This window comes from Planococcus citri, chromosome 4 (genome assembly GCF_950023065.1).
Source record: "Planococcus citri chromosome 4, ihPlaCitr1.1, whole genome shotgun sequence".
NCBI lineage: Eukaryota > Metazoa > Arthropoda > Insecta > Hemiptera > Pseudococcidae > Planococcus > Planococcus citri.
Genome location: NC_088680.1, coordinates 51,408,338 through 51,424,097, shown reverse-complemented (window position 1 = coordinate 51,424,097; position 15,760 = coordinate 51,408,338). Strand labels below are relative to the sequence as shown.

Genomic DNA, 15,760 nt, shown 5'->3' with positions numbered 1-15,760 from the left:
GCTTATAAAAAGTATTTGGCTTATTAAAATGTTTGCAGCTTCGATACAAATACATAACAAGAGCATAAACTCGACACCAGGTTTAATAAATTATAGCATTAAAATAATATTACAGCCTTTGCTGCGAATAAAAATATCTTCCGGAGAATGCGAAAATTTCACAACCTAGTAATACATATCGCTTATTAGCGTTAATCTTCGTAACACTATTGAAATAATTTAGCATTCAAGCGAATCAATTTAGGTACAGAGCTAAAAACGATTAGATTTTAAGCAGCAGGAACTTTAACGATACGATTTTGTCTAACGTAGATGAAATTCAAAGCTTGTTGTAAGACGTTAATATCAACGTTGTTTAGGACAATTTCTTCTCCTTCGTGTTCTAGTATATCTATGTTGAATATATTACGAAAAAAATCAGCTTGGGCAGCTAGCACGACTCTATGGGCTGGGAAAACGGAATCACCGACTCTGAAATGGATATCACAATATCGGCCGTCTAAACGCATACGATTCAATCGTTCCATCATTCGAGAATGATGATTTGGCACAACCACGTCTATTACCATTTCCATTCCTGAAACAACTTCGTAATAATATACATTCGTTAATTGACCATTGATGCAGAATAGAGAGACGATGCGATTCAGCAGCATTCCTCATCGACTGATGCTTCGTGGAATGATACTTTGAGCACATCGATGGGCAGTATGGAATTTATGGATTATTAAAATGATGTAAAAATAATGGTACTTACCGGAAGAAAACCAGTAGAAAATGAAACAAATTGGAATTTTTGATCAAAAAATTGGAATAAAAAAATTCAGCTGATAAGATTATCAAATCAAAACGAACACAACAAACGAAAAACCTTGAACTTGCATTCTTTAGTAATTTCACTCGAAACGATAATCAAACGATGTGAATATAGACGAATTCTAGCATTTTTAGCTATTTTTTTCCACGTTCATTCCTTATCATTTTCACATCACAATAATTATTTACGATGGAATTTAAATACGTACAACCACAACGCTGGATATTAATTCATAATTACCAATTGTCCATTCTTCATTCATGACAACGAGGATTAATTCAAGAATAACTGAGATATGAAATACTTACTCGATCATCATGTCGTATTCGCCATTGAATGAAAATTCTGCACTTCGTCGATCTCATTTTCCGGAGCTCGAAAATTATGGAATAGCACACGCAGAGAACCTTATTAATCACTTTTTACATTAATAATACATCGCACTTCACATTATTTTCAGTAATTGTTCGATAAACACCCGTATTATCGCCTAGAAGCCCGATTTCTACTAAAAAAATGACTCATCAAAGCGCGAACCTTGCCGGCAATTTCCGATGGCAACACTGACATGGTTGGTAACATTGCAAATTTCATGTTTTCATTCTAAACAATCATCAATCTTCATGAAATTTTATCAATTTTTTAACCAATATCCAACTTCAAACTTGGTAAAAAAGTATGATTTGTACAGTATTTTAAATTATTTTTAGCATTTTTTAGGGCGAAAAACTTTAAAATCTTCGTTTCTCTACTCATTTAAACAATAATTGCAAAGATGTTGGCCTAGTTCATCTTCTGAGTGACAGATACTGATTGATGTTGATGGCTTCCTTTTTGTCCAAGTAAGTAGAAACATTACCCTTCCAAAATCGCGATTATTGCATAAATTTATTCCTCTAATTCCAATACTGTTGACTGAAAAATTGGCTGCTGACGTTTTTCGATATTTTTTGTTACCTCGTAAGGTATTCTTGTTCTTCGAAGGAAGTTATCAGTCAATGTACCAACATTTGTACACTGTACAGCAATATTACATCTTGATCGTTTCATTTTCAGCACAGGTGTACGCTGATCAATAATTTTCCATTTCTTCAAGATGGCGATGGCATCGAAGGATAGTTTGAAGCGGATGATACTGCAATTCAGAGTATCCGAACTTCAGTCCTTGCTGGCGTTTGCGGGCGAACCCATAATGTATGGAAAGAAGAAAAAGGATCTTCAAAAGAAAGCTTTGAATTTGATTACTACGAAAAAAATAGCCTCACTGCATAACAAAATTTTCTCGCTTTATCAAAATCTCAACAATAAGAATCACAGCAGCGATGACGCAAACGACACGCCGTATTTTCCTACCTACAAGGATAAGTTCCGAGATTTCAGCAAGAATTTTATGAACAATTGGCAATCCAGTTACGTTACGAGGGACAGAGGTTCTGGTTATTTCAGCGATTTCGCTGACGGCTTAACCGACAACGAATGCGGATCGTCTCGATTAGTCGCGATGCAAAAAAGTTACGAAAAAGTAACCGTGGATATGGATGATATTGAATTTAAGAATTTACCATTTTTCGAATTCCAGAAAGAATTATCGAGAGTGACAGCTCTAAAACCGAAGAAATTAGACGATGACGTTTTCGAATTCGGAGGTACGTTTACTTTGGATTCGGAATGGATATCGCGGTTAGAATCTCCGTACCAAATTCAAATTCGAATATGCAACTTGACGAATAATATTACGGAAGTCAGCGATTCGTTACCGTTATCGTTATGTGTACAAGTAAATGATAAATGTTCGTCGTTACCGCCACCAATCCCATCTACAAATAGACAAGGGATGCTGTTGAGACGTATGAATGTTCCTATCAATATAACTTCCGAAGTGCATCGAAGAAGTGGCGTCAATAAGTTGATGATCAGTTGGTCGATAGAAGACGAAGAATTGTACGCTTTTACGATCCACATAGTGAAGAAGTTCACCTCGGACGAGCTGATACAAAAACTCAAAGATAAAGGCGAACGTGATCCGGCCATCACGAAGAAAGTCATCGTTGATAATTTGAACGACGACGAAGACGAAATCGCAGCCACATCGTTGAAAATATCCTTAGTATGTCCGTTGGGTAAAATTCTAATCCAGCTTCCGGTACGTGCCACCACTTGCAATCATTTACAGTGCTTCGATGGTTCGTTGTATATCAAAATGAACGATGTAAAAAGTACGTGGCAGTGTCCGGTATGCAATTCGTCTTGTTTTTACGAAAATCTCTTCATCGACGGATTCTTCACCAATATTTTGAAAAGCGACTCTTTCGTCGATAGCGTTACGGAGGTGGAAGTGGACGCCGATGCAAACTGGTCACCCGTGTTACCAAAAAAACGTAAAATTTCCGATGCTAGCTCACCCCCTGCTGTTAAAAAATCACTCGTCGTACCTGCTTCTTCTCCTCCACCCAGTCAACCAGAACCCCCGATCGTACCGGAGCCATTGAACGAGATCGAAATGGAAGTTGTGCCACCGCCACCGGCACCGAAAACTAAAAAAACCGAAGTAGATCTAGTATCCGACGACGATGATTCGTCCAACGACGTAGCCAACGATTTACAAGACTTTTACCATCAGTATAACAAAGATGCCGAGCTATTCAGCTATAGAGCAGCTTTTCCTAGTTTACCACCTTTTTCAGAGGTGAATAATCATTTTCTAAGTACCAAAGCGGACAATTGTCGCGACTCGAGAGCTGCTGTTCCGGTCATAGTATCGCCGTCGAAAAATAAATCTCAGAAGAAAAACGTAATAGAAGTCGATCTAACACTCAGTGATTCCGATTCCGGCCAAGATGTTCGTAGTTTATCTGAATCCGATGATAATAGTTACGATTCCGATTCGTCGTATACGCCTTCCGTTGTCCAAGGTAATTCCTCTGGACCCCCTTGTTACGATATTGATGATTCCGATTCCGATTTCTGAACCCGTACGTCGTGAAATTATATTGTATAGATACGTGTTTTAGATTTGTGATAATCGTGATTTGTGAATATTCGATGTATAGCATGTTTTCTTCTCCCTTCTTTTTGGTCTGTACTATATTGTGATATTTTATCGTTCTTATGTCGTTTATTTGTCTAAAATTTGAATGAATATTTTTCGTTTTTTTGTGTTCTTATTACAATTTTACGAAGAAAATTGTATCAATTGTATCTATTTTATCGGTTTACGTAGTCTACTTCCCTTTTTAATTTCGTGCTACGAAGTAATATATGTACTTTTTCATTATTTAACGTTCTAGTAGACATATTTACGCTTCTTTTTTCAACCTACGTAGGAACCGATTTATTTCTCAATTCGAAAAAATACCTCCGACGGTATGATTGTTGCCGAGTCGTTTCTTACCTTTTTTTTTTTGTTTCATAATTTTTTAAATCGCTAGTTTTATAAGAACACTCACACAAAATGGTTTTCCTTTTTCTAAACATTATATTTTTTAATGTAGGTATTTTTTTACAATACTTTGCGAAAAGGCAATAGAATAAGGTAGCAGTTCTGGAAATCTGTACATTTTGTGCATTTTAATACTGTATAGTTATTTCTATTTCGGTTGTTCTATGCACTTGATAATTATTTATACCGGAAAGTATGTAAATATCTGAATCTTGACGTATGGAAATATTTTGTGTAGTGTTTTTGTTACTTTATTCTCGATAGAATCCATCATTTATTGTTATCCTACAATTTTTATTAAGTATTTTGTCATAATAAATTTATCAAGTGAAATATTCGTGGTTTTTTATACGAAGGAATTTGATTTCTCATGCAAGTGTTGAATTTCGTGATATTAGTTCACTGAAATAGAATAAAAATCACTGTAAAATGTTCCTTAAAGGGTAAACAGTACCTAATTTCTGGGTTAAGCGTATCAATCGTCAAGAAGTCAAGGCCCATGCGGTATTTTAGGGCCCAAAATTTTCAAAAGGTTGTCGAAGAATGCGATTAGGAAGCTACAATTTTGAAAATCTTCCTTCATAGTCAAAATTCGAATTTTGTGGGGCTTGGGGTATTTTTTGGGCCCGAAATTTTCAAATAAAATGCCCAAAATGGTCGAAAAATGCGATTGAGAGGCTACAGCTTTCACATTCGTTTTTTCTAGTCGAAAATCAAGTTTCCCAGGGTTTGGATGAAATATTGAGCCTGCACATCGATTTCGGTATTTTTTGGCCAAAAAATTTCAAAAAATTGACCAAAAATGGTCGGAAATGTGATTGGGCAGATTACATTTTTGGAATCGTCTAGAATTCGACATCTGACAAGTAATAACGATTTCCAAAGTTGTTCCTACCAAATCACATTTTTCGAACATTTTTTCAAAGGAGAAAAATGGTACCTTTTTTGGCGATTTTGGCAAAAGACAGGACTGCTTATGGCAATCTAGACAAATGAAAAAATATTTGAAGAATTTTGGGCAAGAAACAGAATTTTTTGACGCTTTTGGCACAAGGTGAAACTTTTTGGCAATTTTGGCAAAAACCACCTACCAGAATTTTTATAAAGCAATTTTGCAAAAAAAAAAAGAACTTTTTTTGATAAAAGTGAGGTCTTTTGACAATTTTAACAAAAATTAAGATTTTTTCATGATCCTAATCAAAAATAAAACTTTCTAATAATTTCAGAAAAAAACATGCACTTGTTTGCAATTTTGACAGAACATTCATTTTTTTTGGAAAAATCAAAGCAACAGAACTTTTAAAGGAAAAAGATCGAACCTGATTAAATCATGAAAGTAGTCATATCTGAGCAGATCTGGCCAAACCAACGATTATTTACACAGATAGAATCATATTATTCAAAGCAAAGTGATACGTAAGATCTCATCAGGATTTTCTACTCAAATCTGGACTTTCTCTGGATCCAGTTGGTCAGATCGATCACTTGATCTGATCAGATTTAATTATTTCCCCCTAGAAAACTAAAGTTACATTGGGTAACAGAATAATAACCATTGAAGAACTCGTACGAGTGAGAAGAAACATATTTTTCAATCAGAATACTCGAAAATGTTATTTCATATTCATTTCGCTATTTTTTTGCATCAAGAAAAAAGAAGAGATGACATCGTTGAACGAAGTAACATATTCAATCTTAATTCTCCATCCATTATTACTTTTGATTATTAACAATAAGAAAAAGCAAAATTATAAATAATACTGTTCCAAAAATCAACACAACACAAAGCTCTTAGTTCTTACTATTTTTCGCAGTTTTTTTCTACGAATAAATTGAAATGGCAGAACATTTAACGACTCTGTATCCTTTTCATAAAACAAAATATTCCATAGAAGATTGATCGATCATTTACTTCCCATCAATACTGAACGTCGTTATTGTCAATTCGATCACGAAGCTTTGTGGTTAAAAAACAAAAACACGACTTAGAAAATAATTTAATATTACAATAAAACATATTACAGTAATAATAAATTAGGGCGTAACGGTTGAATTTACATACTACGTGTAAGTATAATATACAAAGTATAAATCTGTTTCGGTAAAGAGTTTCGTGAAAAGAAAACTCAATCTTGACCTCGGCATGAAAAAATAAATTAAAAAAAAGTCTATCACCGACAGAATGTACGTATTAAATTCTTACACGAGAGATGATAATTTCTATAAGGATATTATAAAAGATGGTACTCGAAAAAAAAAGTTTATTCATTTTTTTTTTTTGTAAACAATACGAATGTTATTCGAAATCATAAAAGTATTGTTCGGAAGTAAAATCTATTATACACGATGAATTTTCTTGTCCTTAATCAAGATCAATATCGTAAACAGGTGGCGAAATTTTCGTAACGACTTCGGCGCAGCTAGAAGACGAGCATGATTCAGGTTTAGTCTCAGGTCGGTCTTTATATTTCTTCAAATTTAAAGGCTGATCTTCGATTTCCGAATCTGATTCGGTAAGGTCGACCAAAACTACAGATTTTTGGGCTTGGTTCTCAACGTCGAGCGTATCCGATGCACCGGAGTCGTAGCAAGGCTGACTGATCGAAGCAGGTAGAGTAGGAGTTTTGCTACTTGATATGCTAATATAGTCGCTGGAAAACGAAGAAGACGAACTAGACAGCGGATTTATAAACGGATCGGGATTTTCGGTAGAGCTGGGTTCGGGTTTTTCTAGTTTAATTTTTTTACGAAGGCTAGGGTTCGAATCGTTACTACTATTACTGTCAGTACTGGAACGTTTCTTCGGTACGACTGGTGTAACGCTGCCGTCAGCTTCGATTTGGATTTCAGACATTCTGGACGAAGTATTATTTTTCAAAACGTTAACGAAATATCCGTCTATGAAGAGATCATCGTAGTAACACGGCTGATTGCATACCGGACACTGCCATGTACTTTTTACGTCGTTCATTTTAATATACAACGAGCCGTCGAAGCACTGCAGGTGATTACAGGTGGTTGCTCGGACGGGCAAACTCATTAGAATTTTTCCTAGGGGGCATATCATGGATACTTTCAGAGAAGTAGCCGCAATATCGTCGTCTTGTTGACCCAATTTTTCGCTAAGATATTTCTTCGTTACTTCGGCATCACGTTCGCCGTTCACTTTCAACTTATCGATCAATTCGTCGGCGGTAAATTTCTTAACGAGAGAAATACCTATACCGTATAGTCTATCACACGTTACTGACCAACTAATGAATACGTTGTTGACGCAGTTTTTCTTCGACGTTTGAGAGCTTAAATTTATAGGAGCGTTCATACGTTTCAGCAGCATTCCTTGCTTGTTAGTCGATGGAATGGCTGGCGGTAACTGGCAATTTTTATCGTTCACTTTCACCGTTAAAGCTAAAGGTAAATCGTCGCTAACTTCGGTCTCTTCGTTCAGCAGACACATTCTCAGCTGAACTTGGTATCTGTACTCGTCGTTCTTCTTCGAATAATTCAGCAACGCGAGTTGATCTTGGCTGAGGGAAAACGAATGCGTGAATTCGTACGAATCACCGTGCTGTTTCTTCGGCATCAACGGCGTCACAGAGAGAATATCCGACTTGAATTTGTAAAATGGTAATTTCTTGAACGTTACGTTGCTCAGATTCTGATTACTGGGCATTTTAATGTTGAAACTGGGAGCGTGAGAGGTCACTTTTGGAGTAAGACTTTCGCGCCCGTTATGTGAATAATTCGGATAGTTCAAGGAAGGCCAGTAACTTTCGTAGTAATTGTCTATATTATACGAATTGGTGTAATAATTCGGTAACGAACTAGGTTCGTAAGATAGATTCGAAGCTGACTGTCTGGAACTTCCATTCGTGTAATAATTATCGTATTTATCCTGATAGCTTTGCGGCAAACAATATCCATTGTTGTTGGGTTTTGGCGCATTGTTCTCCGGTATTATATCTCGATACATTTGACGAATTTTCATTTCCAACGGAATCGACATCTTGTTATTAATCAAGTTAAGAGCTTTCTTCTGTAATTCAGTTTTTCTACCGATTTTATTTTGTCCAGCAAATCCAAGTAAAAGTTGCAAATCAGCGACTTTGAACTGTAAGACCATACTCTTCAACTCTTCTTTATTGGCCATTCCTCCGTTGTCGTTTAACGACCATTCCACATGCTTTTCAAGCTCGCCTTCGACAGTGATAGAGAAATCGTACGCTGCAACATAAAATCAACGAATAGATTATCATTCCACGGTTCAACTACAACGTATGAATCAATATGATAACAAATACACGTCGGAAAATACATCATTAGTATGTTTCGACAACGCAGTTTAACACGAAGAACATTCTAAATCATGATACAAGGCGATCCCAAACTCCCAAAGAACCCACTCCCTTCAAAATCTATTCTCGGAAGTGACTCGAAACATTGACGATAGTATTAAAAAAAATTAGAAATACGAATACGAACGATAGATAAAATGGAAAACTTTTATTAGAGAGTGAAGTAAATTATGGGTTTTACCTGATTTGAAGGTTTGAAGATAGTGATATTCTGATATTGTCAGCAAAAATGAGTCACGTAAGATGGTTCAGTAAAATTATACGTAAATAACGGAAGTTTCTGTCTTCTACACACTTCACATAAAAAGATTCATAAAAACGTTACACAATTATTAAATAATTTACTCATTGACGGAATACTTTACTTTTCCATTTTTATTTTAAAAACACAAAAGAGCAGAGAAATTCCATTCCAAGTCCAGAATTTACCAAAAAAATAATAATAATTCATCCGAATTCCAAAATCAAGGTGAAGTATGCATCAGGTGCAAAATCTTCAAAGGTCGGTCATTTTTTGTAAAAAGTTCCTGTTTGAGAACATGAAAGGAGTACGAAGTGGATTTGAATTTTATTCAATTTTTTGACGAATAAAAAATAATTTGTTGATGAAAAGTATGATCATTAGACTGAAATGAACGTGTTATACTTTTTATTAATTAGTATTATCAAATAAAATAAAAATCTGCTCTAATAAAAATAAAAAATAAAAAAATTTTTAAAACGAAAAAAAATCAAAAAGTTTTATTTGGATGTATTTATTTTTTTTGCAACGTCAATCTGACAACATCGTGTCACATACGCATTACGAAAAAAAATCATGCGTTTGTTTACAAAATAATCCTTATCAAAAATTATCACGCGTTAAATTTTTTGTATTTTGCTTGAAGTAGTTTGAAGAAAATGTTCAAATTTTTCAATTTCATTATTTGAATTATCGCTTAATAGTAATTCAGTCAAAATGGATGCGGCGCTTTACGAAAATATTGTGTACGATTTAAATCATTGTAAACTCCCTCACGTAAATGACAACATTATAAACTTCATATCGTCGAAATATCCAAAGTAAGCGGTGTTTTTTCTTATCACTTTTGCATTCTTCGACTACATTTTTTTATTAATTCCTTGTACGTACATTATTACAGTGTATCGTTAGAAACCTTGAGAAGTATAATCGGACTATGGTATACAAGAAGAATCGCCTCCATCTCTAGCAGGATGAAAGACATCAACGTGTACAAAATGTATGTTTAGCATTGTACCTCCTTCATGTGATTTAATGCAATTCTACGTCAATCTAATCATGATTTTGTTTTCAAATTTCAGGTATAAAGGGCTAGTTGATTCGGGAAATATGACGGCGTGTTTGAGTATCGCAGAGAAATCAGGATACCCGCCAGCTCTAATCGCAAAAATGGTTCTAACAAGTTACATGGCTGAGATGCGTCAAAATAAACCTAAGACAGACGTTAAGAAAGCGAAACAGCTGAGAAAGACCTTATGCCCTTATTGTGTCGATAGGAAAAACGCAACTAGCGTTAATAATGCTGACGGCGATACGCAAGATGAAGATACTCCGATCAAAAAACACAACGATCCTAGGATAGAATTAGCTTTGAATTTATTCGACGAAGACGACGACATTGGAAAATATTTCTTAGAGAAATTCAAATACTCGCGCGATGATAAAAACGCTTCGTTTACGAAATCTGCCGCAAACAGTAAATCGAATAAGTTCTATTGGCAGGCCAGTAGCTTCGAACAAATGGGAGAAAAGAACGTGATGCGGTGTAAGAATATCGAACGTTTATTCGCCAATCCTAATTCTTCCAGTTTTAATGTAAACGAAGCTTCAGAACCGGCTAAACAAATCAACGGTATTAACGAAGCACTTATGAAACGAGCTATGCCTAATTCGCGAGATACTCTCGTCAAGTCGCCTGTTAAAAGTGTTCCTGTTTCGATTACCACGAAACGTCCGTCCTATAGAATCAAAGACTTACTCAACGATTTTGGTGATATGCAAGTGGCAAACGAAGATAGTACAAAGCCTAGTACCGTATGTTCCGGTAACAATTTTCCTACGGAGGATCCGCCAGAATACCCACCTAGTCCTGATAACACGTATAGATGTACGTGTAAAAGCTGGTCTAGCTCGGAGGATTCTGATAGTGATGAAGATTCGGAAGAAACCTGTAAGTATTTGGGCATTCGATCGAGATTTATTTGATTAAATTTCTGTTCGTTTCTAAACGTCTGATTATTGAATTTTCAGGGGAAAATTTGAACGTTAGAGAATTACTAGAGAATACGTCTCTAATCGAAGACCCCATTTTGGCTAACGATGTCCTCATTGTAAGTTATTATTAAATTATCTGATTATTAAATCCAAGTTTACTTATAATTTTATTAAATAAATGTTTCATTTTGTTCACAGTGTACCACTTACGATGATCAGTATGGACCAACGTCGGATATTATTTCAAAGTAAGTTTCTTCTAACTTCGAGCTTTTATTCATAATTCTTCGTAAGAATAATCCTAACGAATTTCCTCCATTTATAGCTCTTTAGGTGTAATTTACGAAAGAATACTAGAAGACCACGTCAAAAAGGCCGGTTTACCATACAGAACCGAAAACAAACTTCGAGACGTTGGAGTCGACAAAACTCCTGATATCATTCTACTAGTTCCTGTCGCTGTCGATGGTTTCGTTATTAATTGGATCGAAAGTAAAGCCTTGTTTGCCGATTACAAACAACACCAACTGTTCAAGAGAAGTCAATTTAAAAACTACACTAATAGGTATATTATCGCTAGGCCTAATGTTATTACTCGAGTTTTTATTTTCTGTTACGTGAAAGCTAATGTAAATTTATTTTCAGATTTGGTCCTGGTTTTGTGATATACTGGCATGGTTATGTCGATGACATTCCTGAACTATATTTGGCCAAGAAAGAAATCATCGTTCGTGATACATTCCCATCGAAAGAGAGTTTTACGTTTGTTAAATCTGATAAATTTAAGTCTTGGATGCAATCTGAATCCAATTAATTTAATTCATCGTATGAATTTTTATTATGTATATTTCTGCAACTTAATATAAAAATATTGTTTTTTTTTAAACATCTGGTCGTTATTTCATTATGAGATTGTTTTCATGTTGGAAAACCATCGTTCGATGGAAATTGAGAAATTGTGCCAAATCTTACATTACTCTTAATTCATTAATACTTTTGTAGCCAAGTGATACCTATAGCAGTTTTAGTATTTTTACGTCACCGAAACTACTGCTAGAAATTAATTGGCAGGAATTATGCATTTTTAAAATCAATTTGGCAAAATTGTTTTAGAAGATTGATGAATTGGTCGAGGTACTTTTTCTTCTACGAATGGTAATAGTTTTTAATGACTTGTTTGTTTTTTGATCGGTGCCTACATAGAAATTACACGATTAGGTATTAGAATGGTTAACTCACTTAATTTCAGTTCATTAGTTATCACTCAACGAGTACTTAATATTCAAATTCATTATGAAAATTTTCAGTAACGGTCATTCGAAATTGTGCTGAATGTTGGAAATGAAAATTTTAATGATCGAATCCGAAACATGAGTGATGAATGAATTTTTAAAAATTACATTAATTTTACGAATTCTGTAAAAACAACTCGACTGGTTACCACAATAGTTGAAACGAAGGGCGTAATATTGGCAGTAATGGTGGAAAATAAACTTCATGAATCATGAGACCGTTCTAAAAATATAAAAGGATTTGAGTCGGCTCATAGCCAAATTAACACCGAGAAGTTCATATTGATAAACTCGACTTTATTGTTATGTGTCTTTTTTTTATTTTATTTACCTATGTGGTATTTTTATTATCTAAATGATGCGAAGAAAATCAATTATAAAGAAATTTTTCATGTGGTAGGTATTAGATGTTCATTTAATAGCAATCCCATTGGCTGTAACTAAAAATTATCAAGCTCCTTCGTAAAGAAATTCAAAAATTGCGACAATCAAGTTTAGAGCCTCATAAATCACGACTCTATGAACATACAGCATGCGTGAAAAATTGAGAATTACGTTGTTGAATTAAACAAAAAATACATAAATTGGGTCCAATTATGATCTTATTATAAACAAAACGATGCAAAATATGCATTATGATTTTTTTTCTTGGCAACTTTGAGCAATTTGTGTGTTGTTTTTGTACATTTTGAGCTGACGATTGAGTTTGTTGGGGGGAAAACAATCAACAAGTAAATGAACAAATTCCTCTTTGTGAATATAATATTTTAAATTGAATTAATTTTCGTTTTTTGTTAAATCGTAAAATTTTTAAAATGTTTCAAAGGTCAAGGCTTTTAAAACCTAAGCACCTGTCTGAATTTTTAAAATTAAAAAAAAAATGAAATTCAGTGCCTGGAATTTTACTTATCAAGTGATAAGTTCTTGAAGGCACGTTCAATCATCGTTGCAAGAGTTGAAAACCTTCTTGACAGATCGAAAATTAAATACTCGCGCATAATAATTCAATTTGGCTAATAGAGATAGTCCGTAGGAGGATGCATCGCATAATTCAACTGCTCTAGTTTCAATGGAAAATTATGAAATTGTGGTTGATAATCTTTTCCATCGCGTCATTAATGTTTCGTCAAAATGACTAAAGGTCATGAATTCATGGTCATTTTATCTTTCAATGATCTTGTAACGTTTTTTGCTCTGAAATTTCAACTTATTGATGACGCTCGAAAGTTCGGAAATTTTATCAAAAAAGGCAGGTGAGAAATTATTCGAGTGAATTTTTGGTTTAAAAATTTGAGGGTTTTCAATGTAGGTACCTACTGAATTCAAAAATTGAGAAATTTTTCAAAAATGAGTTCATGAATTTTCAAAATGGAATTCAAAACTAACAGAAAATGAAATACCTACCGATCTATTTTGAAAACAAGAATATAAAATTTTTTCAGAGGAACGTTTTCAAAAAGAGCTTAAATTTATGCAGCAATCTTTCAACGCAGATATTTGAGTTTTTTTATTTAAAGATAACTATTTCCAAAATTTGCAGAAGTTTTGAAATCTCAAAAAAAAATTCAGTAATTTTTTCAAGTTTTACAAACTTGAGGAAGAATTTATCAATTCACAATACTTTGAGTAGATTCATTTATTTATCTAATTTAACAAAATTTTGTCTGACACAAGTCAGACTTACAAAAATTCACAAAAAATCACTCTGAGTTGCGAAAATTATGTCGAACTTGAAAATTTCGAAGAAAGTTGGGTATTCCTAAAATCAAAAGAAACAATTTTGAATTTCACATTTTATCTGACTTTCTAGAACTAGAAAAAAAAAAATTAACTTACTGATATTTTGTCAGACATTTAAGCAAATATCTTAAATCTTTCCTTTCAGAGGAGACTTTGACTTTGCAGCATCTTCAAAAAAAAAAAAAAAAAACTTTCAAGAAAAATATTACAGATTAACAAATTTTATGCTTAAAAAAATTAAAAGAATCTCGTAAGTCGTTGATTTTGCTAATTTATCTACCTACCAGAAATTCGATTCATTAGGCAGCTCCAAAAAAAAAAAATAATACCAGCAGATCAGTACTTGAAATTTAGTACCCTAACAAGTTTTAAATACCAAAAAATGAACCAAAAATAATATAAATCAATGAAAAAAAAAATGACCAATTATTATCTCAAAAATCTCATTTCTGATCACATCAATTAAATAATTATTAAAATCACATTTGAAGATTCAATTTTGATAGAAATGGGGGATTCTTAATGATATACGTATTTTTGAGACAAAATTCTTAACCAAAACTTCAAAATCTCGAAATGTGAAAACCCCTGTGACAAAATTTTCAAATCGTCAAATCACCTGTAACCCCTTTGAAAGGGATTAAATTGCAATTTCAGATGAAAATTTCTTATTTCGATAGTGTAAAAAATCACAATTTCACAAAATTTAAGTAAAAAGCTAAAATTTGGAATATTTTTGGCTCGTCAAATTGATTGGAAACGGTTTTGAACCGTTTTGAGCAGTCTGGAGCATGCAATGGAAAAGCCTAACATTACTCTGCATACCTCAATTTCAAACTGTTGGCTTTAGCCCAGTCAAAATGCAATTTGACCCAAACATTATTGTGATCAAAGGTTTTTTTGGTGAATATTGTCTAGGGTGGTATATGCTGAATCAACATACTAAAAGTTCCCGCCCCTGTTTTTTGTTAAGAACTCCTGAAATATTGAATGTTGAGTAAAATGAGCTCAGTGATCATTTTATCTCCTCTTCAATACCTATCAAATGAGCTATCGACCAACTCCCTAGTCTCAAGGGGGGGTGGCGCTACGACTCTTCAAAAAGTGACGTGATTTTGATAATTTTAGATTTTATGACTTGAGACTTGGAACCTGTTCTAATTGATAAAATTAAATCCAACTTGGGAAATAGGATTCTTTCAGGAGCTGGAGTTGACCTCTGGAGTGGGGAGGGTCAAAGTTGAAAACTACAGAAAGGTAATTTTTTGGAGGGGCATAACATGACCCCAAATGAATGAAAAGAGTCCAAAATCATACCATTGGACAGTACCCCCATTCTGATCAACATATCCAAATTTCAGCTTCCTAGATCATCCCCACTCCTTTCAAGATGGAACAAAACCGAAAATAGGGGCAAAATTAGGGATTTCTACCTTAATTCGGCCTTAAATGGGGTGGGGATGACCTAGGAACCTGAAATTTGGATATGTTGATCACAATGGGGGTCCTTTCTAATGATATGATTTTGGACCCTTTTCATCTATTTGGGGTCATATTATGCTCCTTTAAAAAAATTACCTTTCAGTAATTTTCAACTTTGACCCTCCCCACTCCAGAGGTCAACTCCAGCTCCTAAAAGAATCCCATTTCCCAAGTTAAACTTTGTTTTATCCAATTAGAACAGGTTTCAAGTCCCAAGTCATAAAATGTAAAATTATCAAAATCACGTCACTTTGAGGGGTCGTAACACCACCCCCCTTGAGGCTAGGGAGTTGGTCGATAGCTCATTTGATAGATATTGGAGAGGAGATAAAATGATCACAGAGATCATTTTACTCAAAATTCAATATTTCAGGAGTTTTTGACAAAAAACTGATTTTG

The 15,760-nt window shown here is 34.2% G+C and overlaps 4 protein-coding genes across 5 annotated transcripts in view; 2 read left to right on the top strand and 2 right to left on the bottom strand.

Moving 5' to 3' along the window:
- LOC135844420 (tetratricopeptide repeat protein 21B-like) overlaps nt 1–1,325 on the bottom strand; it is a 217,528-nt gene extending 216,203 nt beyond the window's left edge. Inside the window, exon 1 of the mRNA XM_065362622.1 lies at nt 1,126–1,325. The gene's annotated coding sequence lies outside the window, so the exon portion shown is untranslated. The remainder of the gene's footprint in view (nt 1–1,125) is intronic.
- A 136-nt stretch (nt 1,326–1,461) lies between these two features.
- LOC135844421 (E3 SUMO-protein ligase PIAS2-like) lies at nt 1,462–4,589 on the top strand. 2 transcript variants are annotated; one of them, XM_065362625.1, is made up of 2 exons: nt 1,462–1,659; nt 1,879–4,589. In XM_065362625.1, the coding sequence occupies exon 2, from the start codon at nt 1,914–1,916 to the stop codon at nt 3,783–3,785; it is 1,872 nt and encodes a 623-aa protein (XP_065218697.1). In that variant the 5' UTR covers nt 1,462–1,659; nt 1,879–1,913; the 3' UTR covers nt 3,786–4,589. The 2 variants fall into 2 exon arrangements, with proteins under 2 accessions (XP_065218697.1, XP_065218696.1); XM_065362624.1 differs by having other exon boundaries at nt 1,874–4,589.
- A 1,650-nt stretch (nt 4,590–6,239) lies between these two features.
- LOC135843619 (E3 SUMO-protein ligase PIAS1-like) lies at nt 6,240–9,073 on the bottom strand. Its single transcript, XM_065361565.1, has 2 exons — nt 8,793–9,073; nt 6,240–8,480 (listed from the first exon to the last, which is right to left on the bottom strand). The coding sequence occupies exon 2, from the start codon at nt 8,404–8,406 to the stop codon at nt 6,619–6,621; it is 1,788 nt and encodes a 595-aa protein (XP_065217637.1). The 5' UTR covers nt 8,407–8,480; nt 8,793–9,073; the 3' UTR covers nt 6,240–6,618.
- A 386-nt stretch (nt 9,074–9,459) lies between these two features.
- LOC135843620 (uncharacterized) lies at nt 9,460–11,733 on the top strand. Its single transcript, XM_065361566.1, has 7 exons — nt 9,460–9,673; nt 9,754–9,852; nt 9,935–10,803; nt 10,884–10,963; nt 11,046–11,095; nt 11,173–11,412; nt 11,493–11,733. The coding sequence occupies exons 1-7, from the start codon at nt 9,570–9,572 to the stop codon at nt 11,659–11,661; spliced, it is 1,611 nt and encodes a 536-aa protein (XP_065217638.1). The 5' UTR covers nt 9,460–9,569; the 3' UTR covers nt 11,662–11,733.
- Nucleotides 11,734–15,760: the final 4,027 nt, after the last annotated feature.

What these genes read in the sequence shown, in the direction of transcription:
- LOC135844421 (XM_065362625.1), top strand. Translation starts at nt 1,914, where the DNA reads ATGGCGATGGCATCGAAGGATAGTTTGAAGCGGATGATACTGCAATTC.
- LOC135843619 (XM_065361565.1), bottom strand. Translation starts at nt 8,406, where the DNA reads ATGGCCAATAAAGAAGAGTTGAAGAGTATGGTCTTACAGTTCAAAGTC.
- LOC135843620 (XM_065361566.1), top strand. Translation starts at nt 9,570, where the DNA reads ATGGATGCGGCGCTTTACGAAAATATTGTGTACGATTTAAATCATTGT. An exon ending in TGGCTAACGATGTCCTCATT is followed by an intron (nt 10,964 to 11,045) that starts GTAAGTTATTAT and finishes TTTTGTTCACAG; the next exon opens with TGTACCACTTACGATGATCA. An exon ending in TTTAAAAACTACACTAATAG is followed by an intron (nt 11,413 to 11,492) that starts GTATATTATCGC and finishes ATTTATTTTCAG; the next exon opens with ATTTGGTCCTGGTTTTGTGA.